The sequence below is a fragment of the Amblyraja radiata genome, chromosome 17, assembly GCF_010909765.2.
Source record: "Amblyraja radiata isolate CabotCenter1 chromosome 17, sAmbRad1.1.pri, whole genome shotgun sequence".
NCBI lineage: Eukaryota > Metazoa > Chordata > Chondrichthyes > Rajiformes > Rajidae > Amblyraja > Amblyraja radiata.
The window spans coordinates 41,451,415-41,472,099 of record NC_045972.1 but is presented as its reverse complement, the minus strand read 5'-3'; the positions used below and the strand labels follow the sequence as shown (position 1 = coordinate 41,472,099).

Below are 20,685 nucleotides of genomic sequence, written 5' to 3'. Positions count from 1 at the left end.
TCATGTGATGTAGAAATTTCCGCGCTGTCAGGAACAGCATTCCTCGGGGTTGTTTAGTGGTGCCTTGAGTGTGGTACTGGGGTGTTCAATGGTACTTTTTTTGTCACACGTGCGAAGTGCAAATGCACAATGAAATGATTTTCTTACCAGCAGTCCAGTAGAGTATTGCCAGACTGAAGCGCATTCCCAATTAGCAGATTGTACAAAATAAGTCTACCGATCTCACTTGCAAGAGGTGCCATGTTTTGGCGCCAATTTTCAGAATCCAGTTTGTGCTGTAGATATAATGAGGGGTGCCCATTCCATGCAAGCCCCAGGTTACTGCCGGTATCCAGCCCATCCACCTTTGTTCCCTAGGAGAGTCTCCCGCGGCTGACCTCGAGTGCACGGTAGGCCCGACCGCCGTTATCCTCCCCTCTCCTACCGAACTCGCTCCTCGCCCGGCGCGTTCGTCGTATTCGCCGCCTCTATCCTCCCAGTCCATGGTCTTCGGGGAACGAGCGGGAGGGGGGGGGGGGGTTAGCTCGGCGGGCTCCCTCTTGTTTAAACAAGTGTGACCATGGACCATCTGACCTATCGTCATTAGAAGGACGACAAAGCAAACAGAGATAAAATGTAGTCGGAGACATTAAGAGTGGTCAGAGAACTGTGAAGGAGAGGGAGAAATGAGAGAGATGGAGGTAGATGGAGAGAGAGGGAAAGTAACGGTTACTAGCAGTTAGATAAGTCAATGTTTAATGTTTTATGTGTCATTCCTAACTGTCACTGTATGTCATGTTGTCACTTGCGGGCGGAGCGCCAAGGCAAATTCCTTGTATGTGAATACTTGGCCAATAAACGTATTCATTCATTCATACCGCTGGGGTGTAAGCTACTCAAACAAAATATGAGGTGCTGTTCCTCCCACACAATGGAGGAGGCCCAGGACAGAAAGGTCCGTGTGGATATGGGAGGGGCAGTTTAAGTGTTTAGCAACCGGGAGATCACCTTGGATTCAATCCTACTGTGCGTTATGTAAGATGGTGTTGGCTGGTGCTGGATAAGAGGGGAAGAAAATGGTTGAGATTTGAAATGATAGGAGATATTAAAAGCAGAGTGGAGATTAATGTAGCACTTGCAGCTTGTGTTTATAATTTGGAAGGTTGAGGAAGGGTGCCAAAGGAACACTTGCTTTATTCGTGGTATTTATATTTCAACATTATAAAGAGAACTATGACAGTGCCCTGTTTTTCAACATCTGCAAAACAGTTCTTTGGCACAAAAGGTTTTATGCGCGGACGTTGATGTTATTGTGGATGTTGACATTTTGGCACTATTTACAAAGTCAATATAGTTCAAAATGGAATTTTGGTGCAGTGCCCTCTGTAATATTACATTGGGTCACAAAGTTAAACTTGCCATTTTGCTCATTTATAGATTAATGACATTAGTCATTAGTATACAAATTACATGTAGAATGGGCCATTGCAAACCATTTTCACTGCTGAGACGAGGATTCAATTGGTTTATTGTCACGTGGACCGAGGTACAGTAAAATATTTTTGGTTTAGTTTGGAGATACAGAGCAGAAACAGGGCCTTTGGCCCAACATGTCCGCTCCGATCCATGTACACTAATACACCATCTGACACACAAGGGACAATTTACAGATAGCAATTAACCTACCAACCTGCACATCTTTTAAATGTGGGAGGAAGCCGGAACTCCTGGAGAAAACCCACACAGTCCCAGGAAGAACGTCCGAACGTACAAGGAAACTATGCACCCATAGTCGGGATCAAACCCGGGTCTCTGACTCTGTAAGGCAGCAATTCTACTGCTGCACCACTGTGCCACCCCAGTTTTTATTGCATGCTAACGAGTCAGCGGAAAGACTGTACATGATTACAATCGAGCCATCCACAGTGTGCAGATACAAAATAAAGGGAATCACGTTTAATGCAAGATAAAGCCCAGTAGCGTCCAATTAAAGATAGTCCAAGGGTCTCCTGTGAGGTAGATAGTCGCTCAGGACCGCTTTCTTGTTGTTGGTAGGATGATTCAGTTGCCTGATAACAGCTGGGAAGAAACTGTCTCTGAATCTGAAACTGTGCATTTTCACACTTCTGTACCTCTTGTCTGATGGGAGAGGGGAGATGGAGTAGCCAGGGTGCGACTCATCCTTGATTATGCTGCTGGCCTTGCCTAGGCAGCGTGAGGTATAAATGGAGTCAATGGAAGGGAAGTTGGTTTGTGTGATTGTCGGGGTGAGACCATTGTTGATTCAATAAGTACATGTAAGGTTAGTTTTATGGTTTGGTTAAATATTTATTTGCTAAATCACACGACGTAATCAATCAATATATTCTTATCAGAGAGACTAAAACATAGTCAATATGTTCTGAACATAAAATATTAGAAGTGCATAAGTATTGTTTAGGAACAAACAAGATATTATTTTTAAAAATGGCACAAAGTGCTGGAGTAACTCAGCGGGTCAGGCAGCATCTCTGGAGAACATGGATTGGTGACGTTTCGGGTCAGGACCCTTCTTCAGACTGTCATCTATTCACAATGTAGAAACAAGGACTGCAGATGCTGGTTTATACCAAAGATAGACACAAAGTGCTGGAGCATCTCTGGAGATAAAGGACAGGGGACGTTTCAGGCCGGGACCTTTCTTCAGACTGAAGAAACGTCACCTATCCTTTTTTTTTTTTTTTTTTTTTTTCTTAGAAGTTAATACAGTACAAAACAATACAGTGGCACCTAATTTTAGGTGCCAACTATGTCATACCGTAATCCATTCTATGTACAACCTCTAGTTTTATGTTATGAGAAGGAAGTAAGCAAGACAAGAAAAAGAAAACAATAGAAAGGGGAAAAAGTGGAAAAATAGATGGTAGAGAGTAGAAAAACGTGAAGTGTGTATAGAAAAAAGAAAAAAAGAAAAAGTGGAAAGTAGAAATAGAAGAGAAGGCCCCTTAAAAGAGAATTTTTCAAATCTATATTCGGAGATGTAGATCTATCCACGTCATGAACTGAAATCAGCAATCCTTATGGTACCGCTGCATCACATGATTCCAAAAAGTCGATGAAAGGAGACCAACTCCTTAAGAATTGGTCATATTTATCTATTAGTCGGAGTCTCATTTCTTCAAGGCGTGCTATGTCCATCATATTCCTAATCCACATTTTAACAGTTGGTATGGTTGTATTTTTCCAAAATTTAAGTATCAATTTCTTTCCAATTATTAACCCATAATTAAAAAAAACATTTTGGTCTTTATTTAAATTGGTATCTTCTCCTATTATTCCAAATATAATCCATTCCATTTTGGGTTCTATTCTTGACTTGAAGAGCTTTGTAAATATATCAAATATATCACTCCAAAATTTATTCAACTTTGTACATCCTACAAATGAATGTGTTATATTAGCGTTTTGAAACAAACATTTATCGCATCTGGGAGAGACGTTTGGATAAAATTTATTCAACCTCGTTTTTGAATAATATAGTCTATGTAATAATTTGAATTGAATTAAATTATGTCTTGCATTAATAGAACAGTTATGTGTATTCATCAAATACTTTTCCCATCTATCCTTCGAGATCTTTATCATTAGCTCATGTTCCCAATCTTCCCTTAGTGCTTCTGTTGAGGGTGATTCTCTATACAATATATTATTATAAAAGTATGATATTAATTTTTGTGAATCAGCCTTAATATTCATTGCTTCTTCTAAAGGGTCTAAAAATATAGTTTGAAATCTATGTGTATATTTCTTCATAAAGTCACATACCTGTATATATTTAAAATATTGATTATCCTTCAATTTAAATTTAAATTTTAATTGTTGAAATGATAACAGTTTACCCAATTCATACATATCCCCTACTTTCCTAATCCCCAGTCTATCCCATTGTTGATATGTGTTGTCGATGAGAGAAGGTTTGAATGCGGGGTTGCTATCCTTTTTCTAAAGAGATGCTGCCTGAGTTACTTTGAGTCTATCTTTTATCTAGGTTCTCCAGAGTTGCTGCCTGACAAGCTGTGATACTCCAGCACTTTGTGTATTTTTTTTATGAACCAGCATCTGCAGTTTCTTCTTTCTACAAGATATTCTCCAATACAGAGTCCAGGGCAGGTGGACAATCAACATGTTTCTTTTACATGGGGAAAAATTTGCGATATTATAATTGAAATGATACTCAAGAGAACTAGAGATGGAAGTATTAATGACATGTTTAAAATAGTGTACGGGGCTCAAGCATTACAATATCTAATGGATGAAAACAAGTTTTACTGCACCTTGATAGACACAAGAAGCTGGAGTAACTCAGCGGGACAGACAGCATCTCTGGAGAGAAGGAATGGGTGATGCTTTGGGTTGAGACCTTTCTTCATTCCTTATTTCCAGAGATGTTACCTGTCCCGCTGAGTTACTCCAGTATTTTGTGTCTATCTTCGGTTTAAACCAGCATCTGTGGTTCCTTCCTACACATTTCATCTTTTATTACTCCTTACACTTGCTTGGAAAATATTTCTTGGAGATGTTGGCATTCTCCGAGCATCAGCTACCAAGATCTAAACTTGCTCATCGCTCTCTGTGGTTGATCTTCCAACTGAGCTTTGTGGTTACGTTTCTCATGGAGCGCAGCGGCAGAGATTGAATTTCTCCATTCCTCCCTCACTTGTGGTTTAGTTTAGTTTAGTTTAGAGATACAGCACGGAAACAGGCCCTTCGTCCCTCTGAGTCCGCTCCGACCAATAATCACCCGAGCACTAGTTCATAAGTGATAGGAGCAGAATTAGGCCATTCGGCCCATCAAACCTACTCTGCCATTTAATCATGGCTGTTCTATATTTCCCTCTCAACCTCATCCTCCTGCCGTCTCCCCATATCCCCTGATTCCCTTAATAATCAAGAATCTATCTATCTCGGCCTTTAAAATATCCATTGATTTGGCCTCCACAGCCTTCTGTGGCAAATGATTCCACAGTCCTATCCTACAAACTAAGGACAATTAAAGATGCCATCTTACATTAGACTTGAGAGATCCAGCGAATAAACAGGCCCTTCGGTCCACTGAGTCCCTGCTGACCAGCGATCACCCCGTACACTAACACTAGCCTACATACTAAGAACAGTTTTTTACAACTTACCAAAGCTCTGCACAGCACTCGAGGGCAAGACTTTGGCCCTGTGAGGTAGTGACTCTACAGTCTCTGTCACTATGCTCTACTTGCCCCTTAGTTACTACCATCATAAGTTTAAACTATTAAGATAAATTCTCTTAGATAAATTGAATTAATTCTTGAAGACCCTAACATAGCCCTGGAACATTTTAGTTTAGTTTAGTTTAGAGATACAGCGTGGAAACAGGCCCTTCAGCCCACCGGGTCCGTGCCGACCCGCACATTAACACTATCCTACACACACTAGGGGATAAATTTACATTTACCAAGCCAATTAACCTACAAACCTGTACATCTTTGGAGTTTGGGAGGAAACCGGAGACCTTGGAGAAAACCCACGCAGGTCATGGGGACTCCGTACAGACAGCACCCGTAGTCGAGGTCGAACTCGGATCTCCAGCACTGCAAACGCTGTAAGGCAGCAACTCAACCGCTGTGCCACCATGCTATCCTACATTTAACATTGCATTTTATGGGTCAAGAGAGAAAGAAAGCTTTGTCCATTTTGATACACACAAAATTCTGGAGTATCTCAGCTGGACAGTCAGCATCTCTGCAGAGAAGGAATGGGTGATGTTTCAGGTCAAGACCCTTCTTCAGACTGCGATTCAGGAGAGAGGGAAACTGGAGATATGGAAGGGTAAGGTGTGAAAAGGTTTAGGAATAAGGGGTAAGCCATTTAGAACAGAGATGTAGAAACTTTTTCTCACAGAGAGTTGTGAGTCTGTGGAATTCTCCGGTTGTGGAGGCGGGTTCTCTGGATACTTTCAAGAGAGAGCTAGATAGGGCTCTTGAAGATAGTGGAGTCAGGGGATATGTGGAGAAGGCAGGAACAGGGTACTGATTGTGGATGATCAGCCATGATCACATTGAATGGCGGTGCTGGCTTGAAGGGCCATATGGCCTACTCCTGCACCTATTGTCTATTGTCTGTTGACTATTGAAAATGACAGATCAAAGACGATGCTCAGGGAAATGTATAACTGTACATTGTGAGCTGAGGGGAAGGTAACAACGAGACATACAATCAGTAAAAATAATCAGGACAGTGAAACTAGGCAGGGAACTAGGGTGGGGAGGGATGGAGTGAGAGGGAAAGCAGAGGTTATGAAGTTAGAGAAATCATTATTTAACTGCTGGGTTGCAAGCTGCCTAAGCGAAATATGATAGACAAAAAATGCTGGAGTAACTCAGCGGGACAGGCAGCATCTCTGGAGAAAAGGAATGGGTGACGATTCGGGTCGAGACCCTTCTTATGTTTACATAATCTGTTGTGCTGCAGCAAGCAAGAATTTCATTGTCCTATCTGGGACACATGACAATAAAACCCTCTTGAATCTTGACTCTCGACTCTTGATACACAAGCAACATATGAGGTGCTGTTCCTCCAATTTGTTTATGAGTAGATTATGAACTACAGTATTGTTAACAAAAATTAAATGATTTTTTTTTGTTTGTTTCAGGTGTGGGCTATGCCGTGATACTGATAGCCCTTTACGTCGGCTTTTACTATAACGTCATCATAGCTTGGTCTCTGTACTACCTCTTCTCATCGTTCACCTCTGATCTACCATGGGCACACTGCAATAACTATTGGAATAGTAAGAACTGCACTGACCCGAAGCTATTTAACACCTCCTTGCTGGGAAACGGAACCAAATATTCCAAGTATAAAATCACGCCAGCGGCAGAGTATTACGAGTAAGTCAAAACCTTTTCCTTCATTTTCTGTGGAACACTCTGATATTACAGTCACAGTTTACTTTATTGTCACGTGTACCGAGATACAGTGAATCTGACGATGAGCTTTTGACAACACTGGGCCTCTACTCGCTGGAGTTTGAGGGGGGACCTCATTGAAACTTACAGAATAATGAAAGGCATAGATAGAGTGGATGTGAAAAGGGTGTTTCCACTGGTGGGAGAGTCTTGGGCCAGAGGTTGGAGCTTTAGGATTAAAGGGCGCTCTCTTGGAAAGGAGGTGAGGAGGAGCTTCTTTAGTCAGAGGGTAGTTAATCTGTGGAACTCATTGCCACAGAGGACTGTGGAGGCCAAGTCGGTGGATATTTTTAAGGCAGAGATAGACAAATGCTTGATTAGAACAGGTGTCAAGGGTTATGGAGAGGAGGCAGGAAAATGGGATTAGGAGGCAGAGATCAGCCATGATTGAATGGTGGAGTAGACTCGATGGGCCGAATGGCCTAATTCTACTCCTAACTTGTGAACTTGTGAAAAGCCTTTGTTGTGTGCCATCCAGTCAGCGGAAAGACAATACATGATTACAATCGAGCCATTCACATTGTATAGATAGATACATGATTAGGGAATAACATCTAATGCAAGATAAAGCCAGCAACGTCAGATCAAGGATAGTCCAAGGGTCACCAATGAGGTAGATAGTAGTTCAGGACTGTTCTCTGGTTGTGGTCTATAAATCAGTCTGTTGAATAATATGGTGATTTTTAGCCACTGATTCGCCACATTTGAACTTCATTAATCCTAAGGGGAAGTCTGGTTAAACTTCCGGGGCTATGGAATGGAGAATGTTCACGAATTCTATTACTGGGAAACAATGAATCATGTTAGCAAATGGTCTTTCTGGCTGTTTAAAAGAACTGTCAAACATTAGGTCCATCAGTTTACCCTAATGAAGTAGTATATAATCTGTGTTTATTTAAAAACGGCTAAAAGGTAGAGTAAAATTGAGACAGCTTTTGTCGTAAAAATTAATGATCTTCCTACATTGTATGAGATCATATTGACTGGAACAAGCTAATTATTTTAAATACAATCTCTATTGCTTTATATTTTAAGTTTTTAATAACTTTTATCCAGTTGGTCATTATTGTGTAAAAGTCAAGCTTGCATGAAGACCCTAAAGTTTATAATATTGTGAACCAATGTTACAGTAAATGTAATGGAAATCGTACCTTTAGAACAGAGATGAGGAGGAATTTCTTCTTTGTAAACCACAGCTGTGAACCCCATTCTAAATGCAAGATAAATGCAACCAGCTCAATTCTAAAGGGTACACAATTTTAATTTCTGCCAAGCACACTTTCTCTCAGAATGAAAGAATGCACCTTCAGGAAGGAGATGAGGAGGAATTTCTTTAGTCAGAGGGTGGTGAATCTGTGGAATTCGTTGCCACAGAAGGCCGTGGAGGCCAAGTCAATGGATATTTTTAAGACAGACATTGGCAGATTCTTGATGACTGAGGCTCTCAGGGGTAATGGGGAGAAGGCAGGAGAGTAGCGTTGAGAGGGAAAGATAAATCAGCCATGATTAAATGGGCCGAATGGCCTAATTCTGCTCCTTGAACATGAATAAGCCATATGTTGCTATGATCTGTGCTAGCCTTCGTTAGTTTTATACTTGCCCATATATTTTCTCTGTGAAATTTATTTGACAAGTTACTGTCAGCAAGGTGTCCAGCATTTGTGTGAATGGACCATGTCATTGTTCATGGCTGTAGCTAAGTAGGAAAAAATAGAGTGCAAATGAAAGTAATCCAGTCAAAGTCAAATGAGGTGTGGAAAGTAAAATGGAATTGTTTTGTTGAGTTGATTATTGTCACGTGTACCGAGGTGCAGTGAAAAGCTTTTGTTTGTGTGCTATCCAGTAAAGACAAGGCTATGCATGAATACAATTGAAAAGAATGATCGGAGAATTTCAATTGAATTTCAAATGTTCGGAGAATCAAAAAGTAAAAGTGGAATATTATACGTTGTTGTCAAGTTTAATTAACAAAAAAAATTCTTCAACAATAATTAAAAGTGAAAAGACTGATAATCTACATTTGTGATAGTTAAAATTCAGCAACAAACAAGTTGATTAGTTGTTATTCAAATTTGGCAAGCCGGTTAAAGTATTCTTGGATTACAAAGTATAAGCAATGACATTCTACAATGAGTTTAACCTGTGCCTGTGATAACTGTCTCAAACCTCAGTACATTTGAATTGAGAGGATTGTTGGACTTTGGACAGGAATTATGTATTTTGCACTGGAAATTGATTCGTTTAGTTTAGAGATACGGCGTGAAAACAGGCCCTTCGGCCCACCGAGTCCGCACCGATCAGCGATCCCCGCACACTGACACGATCCTGCACACTAGGGGCAATTTACAATTCTTACTGTAGCCAATTAACCTACAAACCAGTACATCTTTGGATTGTGGGAAGAAACCAGAACACCCGGAGAAAACCCACGTGGTCACGTGGAGAACATACAAACTCCGTACAGGCAGCAGCTGTGGTCAGGGTCAAACCCGGGGTGTCTGGTGCTGTAAGGCAGCAACTCTACCACTGCACCACCGTGCCACCCAAGTGTATAAAGTTATACGTATAAGGATCCTAAAACGTGTATAAAGGTCCCAAAACATATGTGCCTGCGGTAATGCCAGAAAAAATGCCACGATTGCATTTAGAAACAAAACATAGAATGTAGTCCATGGAGCAGTATTGCACATGTACAGGCACCTCAGCTCACAATGTCTGCACTGAACATGTTGCCGAGCTAAACTAATTTCTTTGTGCATGTGATCCATATCCCTCTATTCCCTGCATATACAAGTACCTATCTAAAGCACCTTAAACACCACCATCATTCCAGGCACCCACCTCTCTCTATGTAAAAAAACTTGCCCCACACATTTATTTTAAACTTTCCCACTGACCTTAAAAATACACACTCCAGTCTTTGACATTTCTTGTCTGGGATAAAGGTTCTGACTGTTGACCCTATCTATACCTCTCATAAATTGATAGACCTGTCAGATCTCCCCTCAACCTCTGACATCCTAAAGAATACAACCCAAGTTTGTTCAACTTCGATTAGTGCAGCGTTAGTGTGAATGGAAGGTTGATTCTCAGTGTGGACTTGGTGGGGCCCCGTATCTGTGGTGTATCCTTTCAGTATATATATATATATATCCATATATGCATATGGATGTCATAATCACACTCATACTTACTTTATTAGCCAAGTATGTTTTGCAACATACAAGGAATAAAGATATTATGCATCTTTTGCATAATATTAAAAGCAATGTGTTTAAAATGACAATACAAAAATAGACCTCAGGTCTATGTCTGATAATCTATATGGAAAAAATGCACATCATATTTAGCACACTGAACCCAGTGTATCTAGGTCATGGGACACCGAAGCAACCATGTTAAATTGTTTTCAGTCCTGCGATTTTATTTAATGCCTTCCTTATTTAGTTTAGTTTAGTTTAGTTTAGTTTACTTTAGAGATACAGTAAGGAAGCAGGCACTTCGCCCCACCGGGTCCGCGTCGACTAGCGATCCCTGCACATTACCACTATCCTACACTCACTGGGCACAATTTACAATTATTACCAAGCCAATTAACCTACAAACCTGCAAATCTTTGGAGTGTGGAAGGAAATCAAAGATCTCAGAGAAAACCCACGCAGGTCATAGGGAGAATGTACAAACGGCGTACAGACCAGCACCCCTAGTCAGGATCGAGCCCGGGTCTCTGGCGCGGTAAGACAGTAACTCTACCGCTGCGCTACCATGCTGCCATTTTTTCCTGTTCTATTTGTTTGAGAACCGATTACTTCTGGTTGCAAGCTAACAGACGAGGAATACGTAGCAGGCAAATGGCTCTTTAAAATAAAACAAACCTGAGACTACAATTGTATCCGCTCCTCTCCATCTGCATCAATTAGTTCTGCTTTTTTGTTGTTGTTGTCAATTGACAAAATGTGGGTTGCAGCTCAGTTTCCACTTCAGGGGGATTTCTTTCGGTCCAGATTGACCATACATAGTCATCCCTACAAATTGACGCTGTTCATACCTGAAGTATATCATCATCCATCGCATTCTCTTGCATACTAGTCACCACAAGCAACAATTGCGAATATCCTCTTCTATAATTGTCTAAGTGTGCGCGGGTAGGGGGGACGGGCAAGGAATTCCTATCATTAAAACCCCTCTAGTAGGAGAGCTCACTAGGGACCTGCATGCTACATCATCCAGTATTGTAAACATCATACTACTATCTGCCTGTTCATCTAAAGTGATTTATTTCTAGTGCTAAAACATCTTTCCATAAAAAGCCATCTGGAGAATGAGAGAGCACTGACCCGCATATTTCAGCTGCAGTTTTTATATTGGAGAAAACGTAATATTGGCTTGTTTCAATGCTAACTTAATCTAAGCACTTAAACAGTGAAGGCACATTTAGCCGAGTTACATATGTTTTTTACAGCTAGGGCTGTAAAGACTCAATCAATGGTCTGAAAATCATTTTAAAATCCGAAGTTCGAAAGTCGGCCTGGTATTTATCCCTCACTTTGTTAACGTGCAATTAAAAGTAATGTCAAATAATCGGTTCTCAAACAAATAGAACAGGGAAAAAATATGGAATGCCACCAATAAGAATATAACTGATTTACCACAGTCCGACCATGATTCCAAACTCTAAAGGTTGCAGTATTAATTATAAAAGCAGCAGACAAAATGTGTCGGAAGGAACTGCAGATGTTGGTTTACACTGAAGATAGACACAAATTGCTAGAGTAATTCGGCTGGGTCAGGCAGCATCTCTGGAGAAAAGAAAAAGGGGACGTTTCGGGTCGAGACCCTTCTTCAGACAATAAATCAGATCAACAATCGGTTTGGTTTAGTTTAGTTTAGTTGAGAGATACAGTGCAGAATCAGGCCCTTTGGCCCACCGAGTCCACGCTGACCAGCAATTCCCGCACATTAACGCTATCCTACACACACTGAGTAACTCAGCGGGACAGGTAGCATCTCTGGAGAGAAGGAATGGGTGAGTGAAGAAGGGTCTCGACCTGAAACGTCACCTATTCCTTCTCTCCAGAGATGCTGCCTGTCCTGCCGAGTTACTCCAGCATTTTGTGTTTATAAAAGAAGCAGACTTCTGTTTCAATCCAGTTAAGCCAGAGTTTTATAACAGTATTACATGCACAGCTGTAATTTCCTCTTATCAGACGATTATTGAAGAGGATTTCATTTCTCTTTTACCTTCAATTAAAATGACTGTACTGGTAATGGAGTACATTATTACCTTCATTAACTCACTAAAGTATTTGAATTAAGGCAAAATCTTCTGCCTCAATTCTCAGTTCATCTTTATTTTTTTAAATAATATTAAAAAGTAGCAGTTCATTTTATAATTCTTTCACACCCATAGTCATAAAATCACACAGTGTGGAAACAGGCCCTTCGGCCCAACTTGCCCACACCGACCAACGTCCCATCAATACTGGTCCCACTTGCCTGCATTTAACCCATATCCCTCTAAACCTGTCCGATCCTCGTACCTGTCAAAATGTTTCTTAAATGTTGCGATACTACCTGCCTTAACCACCTCCTCTGGCAGCTTGTTCCATACTCCCACCACCCTCTGTGCGAAAAAGTTACCCCTCAGGTTCTTATTAAATGTTTCCCCCCTCACCTTAAACCTACGCTCTCTGGGCTTTCAGAAATTGTTTTATCCGGTTGAAACAGTTATAAAATAATGAACCAGGGGTCACAGTTTAAGAATAAGGGGTAGGCCATTTTGGACTGAGATGAGGAAAAAGAGAGTTTTTCAGCCAGAGAGTTGTGAATCGGTGGAATTCTCTGCCACAGAAGGCAGTGGAGGCCAATTCACTGGATGTATTGTTGGATATAGCTCTTAGGGCTAATGGAATCAAGGGATAAGGGGGAGAAAGCAGGAACGGGGAACTGATTTTGGATGATCTGCCATGATCATATTGAATGGCGGTGCTGGCTCGAACGGCCGAATGGCCTACTCCTGCACATATTTTCTATGTTTCTATGTTTCTACTGGTTGTATCCTACACACTAGGTACAATTTACAGAAGCCAATTAACATACAAACCTGAGATAGACGCAGATGCTTCGTGGCCTGCTGAGTTACTCCAGCACTTTGTGCCCATCTTTGGTATAAACCGGCATCTGCAGTTCTTTGGTTCTAACATACAAACCTGCATGTCTTTGGGATAAGGGTGGAAACCGGAGCACCTAGAGAAAACCCACGAGGTCACAGGGACATGGTACTAACTCATTACAGAGACCACCTGCAGTCATTTCAAACCTGGGTCTCTGGCACTGAAAGGCAGCAACTCTATCGGTATAAACCAGCACCTGCAATTCATTTTTATTACATTAAGTTAAGTCATTAACAGTGGCAAAGAGATTTGAGCCATGTATTTTTCTTAAACTTTTCTTTTACCAGGGTAGAAAACGTTTAAATAATTCATAAAGACACGAAGCATTTTAATTTGTTAATACTGCATCCAGATTGCAAATGTGGACTATAAGATTCAAAGCTTCATGCCCCAATGGAAGCAAACTTTGTAAAGTACAATTTGAAAGTTTCCCTTCCCAGGACCAATAGCTTAAGTCAACTCCTCCAGGATATCGGATCGTGACCCGGCAGCAAGATCATTGTTCATCTGGAAGAACTGCAGGTTTAAGTTCTCCTTGAGTAATTTGTATATGAACCAAAACAGCAGTCACGTCATAAATTACCTCAAATATGATTTCGAGCGTCATCGTAGCAGCAGGGAGGGGAAAAGTAATTGAGGCCAAGAAACGAGAGTTTTTTTTGTGCAAAATATAAACAATTATAACTCATGGAAAATGGATTTCCTTCAGCGATAATCTTTAACTCTTGATTCTCAAGGCTTGGGAATGGCACAGTTTGCTTGGTGCCCCTCATTAAATCAATTATGTGGTCGGCTTCTGACTGTAAGCGGAGTACACAATTCTATTGTGTTTTGCTTCATTTAAGTATTTGGTTTAATTTTAATGTCAAAGAATGCAGGACCCAGCTCCCTTGCCTCCCCTGCATTAAGCTTGTACTCTGTTACAATGGGGAAGACATCATTTGTACCTACCTGGAGATACAGCATGGAAGCAAGCTCTTTGGCCCACCGAAACCGTGCCGACTATCAATCCCCCATTCGCACAAGTTTTCTGTTCGAGAAGATGTCAGAGCGAGGGCCTCTTCATGCCGGCACATGGTGGTCTGCGTGGGATGCAGGGTTCAGGGGGAGAAGGGTCTCGACCTGAAACATCACCTATCCATGTTCTTCAGGGATGCCGCCTGTCCTGCTGAGTAACTCCAGGACTTTGTGTTCGAGTTCTACTGTATGTTATCCCACTTTCACTTCCACTTACTACATACTGGGGGCGATATACAGAGTCCAAATAACCTTCAAAGGGTCTGAAGAAGGGTCTTGACCCAAAACGTTGCCTATTCCTTTTCTCCAGAGAATCTGCCTGACCCCCCCTGAGTTACTCCTCATTTTGTGTCTATCGTTGGTGTAAACCAGCATGTGCAGTCCCTTCTTACACAACCTCCAAACCTGCATGACTTTGGGAGGTGGGAGGGAAACCCACACGGTCACAGGGAGAAGGTGCAAACTCCACACAGTCAGCACCCGAGGTCAGGATCGAACCCGGGTCTCTGGCGTTGTGAGACAGCAGCTCTACCAGCACAAGGAGCGACAAGACTGACACCATTGCATGCAGATGGCGAGAGGTGTGTTCAGCTCTGGCTGGACAACTTCTAACCGTGTGTGTGTGTGTGTGTGTGTGTGCGTGCGCGCTCGACAAGAAGAAGAAGAAGTTTCCGCTACTTCTCTGTGTTGAGTTCAAAATATTTTGACAAAATCTATTTTATGTGAGAAAGTAATTGAAAAACGACAGCTCAAGGGGAAGAGGAAGATAAACTACAGCAAAGATAAACCGCACCAGAGGTTTCACATCTAAATTTATTTTTAGTACTGTTCCTGTGGCTGCGAACATCCTTTCTTTCTCTGCCACCATGCCATGTGCTCATATTTGGCCAGGACTGAAGAGAGCTATAAATTGTGGTTGTTTAGCAGAGTTCTCATGCATACCATCCTGTCAATTCATAAACCAGCATTCCATCAACACAGATGGCATTTAAAACCCTTTCAAAGTATTGTTCCGAACGTATTCCCAAGAAACGTTACAATTGTTATGTAAGTAATTAGTTTAGTTTAGTTTAGTTTAGTTTAGAGATCCAGCGCAGAAACAGGCCCTTCTTCCCCCTGCTCCTGCCCAGCAGAAGGTACGGAAGCTTGAAAGCGCGCACCACCAGACTCAGGAACAGCTTCCATCCCTCTGTTATCTGAGTTGGATGATCAGCCATGATCATATTGAATGGCGGTGCAGGCTCGAAGGGCCGAATGGCCTACTCCCGCAGCTATTTTCTATGTTTCTATGTTTCCGAGTGGTCCTTCCATAGGCTAGGGTACCGTCCAATTCACCTCACCCCCATTGTGGGCATTGGACTTTGTCAATAAAACTGATGCGCTACAATGCTGAGAACTATATTCTGCACTTTGTATCTTCCCATTTGCTCTATCTAATGTACTTGAGTTAGACTTGATTATATTAAGTATAGTATCATCTGCTCTGTTTAGATAGCAAGCAAAACAAAACTTGTCACCCTACGTCCATAATAAATCTAAACCTAAACCTATAGATGGTGTTATTTGTACACCTTGTGAGGGCCCCTAATGCACGTTTTACTGAGTCCTAACATTAACCATCCAGAATACCCCCCCCCCACCCCCACCCTACCCACCCCTCTCGTAACCTGATCTTTGCTGTTTTCACCAGTTCTCGATTAAGATCAAAAAGACAAACCTAATATCCATTATGAATGCGTTTGAATGGGACTCCAGAAACCTTCAGAAGTCCATTTACTAGATCAATATCTCTTTCCAACTTTGGCCCTTTCATAATATTTTAGTTACTTTAATGCCATTCAGTCATCCGTTTCCTTCTTGATCGGATTACAAAGCTGTAAAGGACTGAGGAGGGATTTGTACAAACATGAGCCTTACCTGCGGGAGGGTGTCCAGCACCCCTGCAGCAACACGTGTGCTCACATCTTTATGGCGGCACAATGGCGCAGCAGTGGTAGAGTTGTTGCCTCACAGCGCCGGGTTCGATCCTGACTACGTGTGCTGTCTGTGTGGAGTTTGTATGTTCGCCCTGTGATCGTGTGGGTTTTCTCCGGGTGCTCTGTTTCCTCCCACACTCCAAAGACGTCCAGGTTTGTAAGTTAATTGGCTTCTGTAAATTGTAAATTGTCCAGAGTGTGTAGGATCATTCGTGTAGCGTATGGGGTGATCGCTGGTCGGCACGGACATGTTGGGCTAAAGGGCCTGTTTATAGCTAAAGTCTAAACATGTAGCTGGAAAGAAGTTCCCATTAGATCATAAGACATGGGAGCAGAATTTGGCCATTCAGCCCATTGATTCTGCTCCACCATTCAATCATGACTGATCCATCTTTCCCTGTCACCTTACCCATCCTTTCCTTTCTGTTCCCTTATGTGCGCATAATAGATGGATTACCTCTGTAGGTCTGATGGTCTGAATGATCTCCTCCAATGTTGTAAGGATATATAAAATAAGATTCCTGCTGCTCTTTTACCTCTCGGTTATTTTTCTGTACCAACCCCATATTCTTTGATTTCCCGAATACTTAGAAATCTGTCTTAAGGGCCTGTCCCACTGTACGAGGTAATCAAGAGTTCTCCCGAGTTTCTCCTGATTCGAACTCGGAGAATAGCCGCTCGTAGGTACACAGGGGTCTCACGAGCTTACCGCGTTTCCCCGAGTACCTGCCGTTAGTGTTACGAGCCGCTAAGAGACGTCCTGAGCTCCGACGTACCCGCTACGTACATTCTACGTACTTACCACAAATTTGATTTTTTTTTAAACTCGGAAGAGCTCTTGAATTACCTCATACAGTGGGACAGGCCCTTAAGTTTAGCTTAGTTTAGACATACAGTGCAGAAACAGGCCCTTCGGCCCTCCGAGTCCGCGCCGACCAGCGATTCCTGCACACTAACACTATCCTACACACTCTTGGGACAATTTACATTTGTACCAGGGCAATTAACCTACAAACCTGTACGTCTTTGGAATGTGGGAGGAAACCGAAGATCTCGGAGGAAGCCCTTGCTGTCACGGGGAGAACGTACAAACTCCGTGCAGACAGCACCCGTAGTGGGGATCGAACCCGGGTCTCTGATGCTGTAAGGCAGCAACTCTACCGCTGCGCCACCGTGCCGCAACTGAGTGCAGGAGTAAAGATATTTTGCAGAGTCCTGGTGAAACGACACTGCAAAGACGTGTAGGTTTGTGGGATAAATGCTTTGGTAAAATTGTAAATTGTCCCTTGTGTGTAGTAGGATAGCGCTAGGGTACGGGGTGATCACTGGTCGGCGTGGACGCAGTGGGCCGATGAGCCTGTTTCTACCCTGTATCTCGAAAGTCCAAATCCTCTCTCCTTTACTGGCCATCGCTTCATCGATTCACTTACTGCTTGTGATACCTGCATGTACCACCTCCATATTCTTTGATTTCCTGAATACTTAGAAATCGGATGATTTTCACGTGAAACCAAGCATATTGAGGAAGAATAGGTAGCAAGCCTCACCAATGCAAAGTTTATTTTAATGGAAGCAAATAGGAAATTTTATTTCCTTTGATGTAGCCTGAATTATAGTATTTTCCACGCTTTATTGGCAGAAGCCTGACGTGTTGAAAAACTTATTTCTCACGTATCTCATGAGACAAAATTCTTATTTTAACTGTTAAGTTAAATTTTGACGAACTCCGGTTCAGTGAGTTAGAAATGAAGCAGAGAAGTCTCAACTAACTGTTCCATTTCTATTTTTAAATGAGGGTGATAATATATAATGTAATGTTAAATCTTCTCTACTTTCCATATTGTACCAAGCTTTGTTCAGGATAATGACATTAGAAGGAATGAAAAAAGTACATTAAAACAAATGAAGTTGACTGACCTATTTGAAATCATGTCAGGACTCAACTTTTTCAGCTCCTGCACACATTTAGTTTAGTTTAGAGATACAGCTTGGAAACAGGCCCTTCGGCCCATCGTGTCCGCGCCGACCACCCATTCTATGTTGTCCCACTTTTGCATCCACTCCCTACATTCTAGGGGCAGTTAATTAATCCACAAACCCGCACGTCTTTGGGACCTGGGAGGAAACCGGAGCACCCGGAGGAAACCCACGCGTTTACGGGGAGAACGTGCAAACTCCACACTGAGAGCACCTGAGGTTAGGATCGAACCCGGGTCCCTGGTGCAGGTCTACCGCTGCGCCACTGTGCTGTTCGACATAAAAATTAAATCATTAAAGGGAAACTAGATGAAGCCACATGAGGATGAGAATATAATCATGAAAAACCCGTTGTCTTAGAAGGGAATTCTAGAATCAGCAAAAGACTCTATTTTTATAAATACTGAAATGTAATACTCCACACTTTTCTGATCCAGATCCTGTTTTTAATGTTTCGCATTTGATGTCATGCATATCAAGGTCAAATTTTATATAACTCAATCCAGCATTTTTGTTTGCTTGATGTTAACTCTTATTGAACAGAGCGTTGATGTGCCGTTTTCCCCGGCCAACCCCATTTCCAGCGTTTGCTTTAAACGTATCACAGAAGTGTTTCCAATGCTCTGTGGATGAGATTATGCAAGCACTGCGTTCCTGTGGTGGTTCTGGCCATTGGTAAAAGTTTACTCTGAGATGTATTTCTGTGGTGCACCATTAATAACATGCTGGCAGCTTGTCAGTGAAGAAAAATGCAGCGATATTCTTAATGCGTAAACAATTCGTGTCGTTGAAGACACATCAAAGTTTCTAAAACAGATAAAACAACCTTTCACTTACTTCTTTGCACACTCTCTTATAAGTAATACCGAGTTTAGTTTAGGAAGGAACCGCAGATGCAAGTGTGAGGAAGGGTCCCGATCTGAAACATCACCCATCCTTTTTCTCCAGAGATGCTGCCTGACCTGCTGAGTTACACCAGCAGTTAATGTGTACCTTATGGTATAAATCAGCATTTGCAGTTCTATGTTTCTACTCCATGTGACCATGTGAGTTTCCTCAGTTCAGTTCAGTTCAGTTTAGATTAGTTTATTATTGTCACGTGTACCGAGGAACAGTGAAAAGCAATTTATCGCATGCTATCCAGTCAGCTAAAAGACTATGTATGATTACAATCGAGTTGTCCACAGTGTACAGATACAGGATAAAGGGTATAATGTTTAGTGCAAGTTAAAGTCCAAATTTATGTTCAAAGTTCTTCGCTTTCATCTTAACTCTGCAAACTATTAGAGACTTCTGCACCTCTCCAATTCTGGCCTCTCGTATGTCCCTGATTTCCATTGCTCTGCCCGACAGATTGGCAGACTTGCCTTCAGTTGCCAAGGCCCGAAGCAGAAGACACTCAGTGTGCGGGTGTAGGGATCTGTTCCTCTTATAATCTTGTACACATCGAGCAGATAACCCCCTCATCCTCCTGCGCTCCAAGGGATAAAGCCCCAGGTTGCTCAACCTCCCTATAGCTCAGGCCCTCCAGCCTTGGCAACATCCTCGTAAATCTCCTCGAACACGGTGACCACAACTGAACACAATACTCTAAATGTGGCCTCACCAGCATCTTATATAACTGTGACATGACCTCCCAACTTCTATAATCAACACTATGACTCACGAAGGTGATCTTCAGATTCTCCATCGAAGACAGTCCTTCATAGAAGAGGCAACATAGAACTGTACAGCACAATGTCAGTGCCAAGCATGATGCCAAGACCAACTCTTATCTGCCTGCACATAATCCATATCCCTCCATTCCCTGCATATCCATGTGCCAATCCAAAAGCCTGGTCGTTGGATCGGAAACAGGAGTGTTTGTTAATGATTGAACGATGTTAAGTACCAGTTGCAAATGCTCAACAAAGAAGCCAGTTCATGTCTGCAGGCAACGAGGACTAGACGACATTCAGGAAGGGGCTGATAAGTGGCAAATAACGTTCACACAGCAAGTATAACAGGCAATGAAAATCTCCGACCCATGTAGCCTTGACATTCAAAGAGTTTATCATTATTGAGTCCCCAAACATCAAAGCATGGCAATCACAAAATGAGTGAAACAAGGACGTTATGAATAAATCATACGTCATACCCTACAATCTATCATCATATTGATAGGGATATGTGAAGTTGTTGATATCACAGTGGAAAATATTTAAATATTGTTAGAAAACTTGAAGTATTTGTTCCTTCTCAGATATTTGTTTATAGGTTTTGGTTTTAGTTTTAGAGATACAGCACACAAACAGGCCCTTCGGCCCCCGGGTCAGTGCCGACCAGCACATTAACACTGTCCTACACACTGGAGAAAATGTACAAGCTTTACTGAAGCCTTACAGCGCTTGCAGCGCCAGACCCGGGTTCGATCCTGACTAAGGGTGCTGTCTGTACAGAGTTTGTACATTCTCTGTAAGCCCGGCAACTCTGCTGCTTCGCCACCATATCGCAGCCCTTCTCCAATTTTAAATAATGATGGGGGGGTTTTTTTTCTAAAGCGAGGTAAAGTCATCTTACTACAGAACAAAAGTTATGATCAGA

At 42.1% G+C, this 20,685-nt stretch overlaps 1 protein-coding gene across 2 annotated transcripts in view; it reads left to right on the top strand.

The window, feature by feature from the left end:
* The window catches only part of slc6a2 (solute carrier family 6 member 2), a 123,165-nt gene that overhangs the window by 24,080 nt on the left and 78,400 nt on the right, over nt 1-20,685 (top strand). For both annotated transcript variants that reach the window (XM_033036313.1, XM_033036312.1), the window contains exon 4: nt 6,644-6,881. In XM_033036313.1, the coding sequence (XP_032892204.1) occupies nt 6,644-6,881 (238 nt within the window). The remainder of the gene's footprint in view (nt 1-6,643; nt 6,882-20,685) is intronic.